At 72.2% G+C, this 1,329-nt stretch overlaps 1 protein-coding gene across 1 annotated transcript in view; it reads left to right on the forward strand.

Moving 5' to 3' along the window:
• LOC101635415 (kinesin-like protein KIF21A) overlaps positions 1–1,329 on the forward strand; it is a 73,323-nt gene that overhangs the window by 9,156 nt on the left and 62,838 nt on the right. The window contains exons 6-8 of the mRNA XM_012732265.1: positions 377–660; positions 911–1,052; positions 1,240–1,271. Coding sequence (XP_012587719.1) covers positions 377–660; positions 911–1,052; positions 1,240–1,271 — 458 coding nt within the window. The remainder of the gene's footprint in view (positions 1–376; positions 661–910; positions 1,053–1,239; positions 1,272–1,329) is intronic.

Below are 1,329 nucleotides of genomic sequence, written 5' to 3' on the forward strand. Positions count from 1 at the left end.
GGCGGAGGCCTGAAGGCCGGGGGGCCTGCCCGGAGCAGGGGGCGTGGCCTGGGCCTCGGGGCCATGCGCCGGGTGGTGGACGCGCCACCTTGCTCCGGCCGGCGGCCTGGGCTTTGCGGGAGCGTCAGGGCACACGTGACTTCAGCAGGAGAGACGGGGTTCCCCAGCGCTGCCAGGTGGTGAGGGGTGGCCCTGGTGCCCGGCCGTCGTGGGCCAGGGCCGGGGCACTCTGTGGACAGCGCTTGCAGTGTCGAGAGCAGAGGGTGAGTGGACGCTGGGCCTGCGGAGGCCTCCCGGTCAGGTCTGGGCCCCTAAAGTCTGCTTCCCCTTCATTGAGTGTCCACGAGGGGCGTCAGGGTGGGACGAAGCGGATCAGAGGCGGGAATGGAAGTTCAGCGCGGTGCTTCCAGCTGGCCAGGGCCTGCCCTGCGGCCGACCGCCCCTCCCCTTTCAGCCAGACCGTCATGATCGCCTGCGTCAGCCCCTCCGACCGGGACTTCATGGAGACCCTGAACACCCTGAAGTATGCCAACCGGGCCCGCAACATCAAGAACAAGGTCACGGCCAACCAGGACCGCGCCAGCCAGCAGATCAGCGCCCTGCGCGGGGAGATCACCCGGCTGCAGATGGAGCTCATGGAGTACCGCACGGTGAGCCGGCGTGGGGGCGGGGCGCGGCGGGGCGGGGCGGGGCGGGGCGCCGGGCCGGGCCTCTGCGTCGGTCAGTGGAGCCGGGCACTGCCTCGCTGTCCGTGATGGCTTTTCCAGTCTGTCTGTCTGGCCGCGCTCCCCCTCTCCGCTCCGCCGCAATCCTTGGGGGCGCTGGGCGGGGGAGGCAGCCATGAGCTCAGGCCGCGCCCTGCCAGCCCTGACTCACTCACTCCCCATTACCCGAGTTTTCCGCCTCACAGCTGCTGGGGGGGGGGCCGCCCCCGAGAAGCAGCCCCTTGTGGGCCGGGCCCTGTCCTGCAGGTCTGGCCCTGGCCGGAGCCGCTGTGCCGCCTCAGCCCCCCAGCCCCTGGCGACCCCTGCCCTGGCCGGCGGCCCTCGGGGGTGGGCCTCCTGAGGCACTGCCCTCGGCAGCCCTGGGGCTCCCCCGCCCGCCTCAGCCCCCCAGCCCCCGTGGGAGCCCGGCCTGTGCTGGCTGTCCTGAAGCGGCCTGACTCGCCCCAACTTTCCCTGGGACGTGGGGTGCGCGGTTTGGCGCAGATGACAATCTCATGACCTAACACATCCACAGAAAATGCCCCGGAAACCGGCAGGACCACGCCGGTGCGCAGCCCCGTGGCACCTCGTGGCCGGGAGAGCGGCCAGCGGCCCGGCCTCGGGC

This window comes from Condylura cristata, unplaced genomic scaffold (assembly GCF_000260355.1).
Source record: "Condylura cristata isolate star-nosed mole 26May11 unplaced genomic scaffold, ConCri1.0 scaffold00034, whole genome shotgun sequence".
Taxonomy (NCBI): domain Eukaryota; kingdom Metazoa; phylum Chordata; class Mammalia; order Eulipotyphla; family Talpidae; genus Condylura; species Condylura cristata.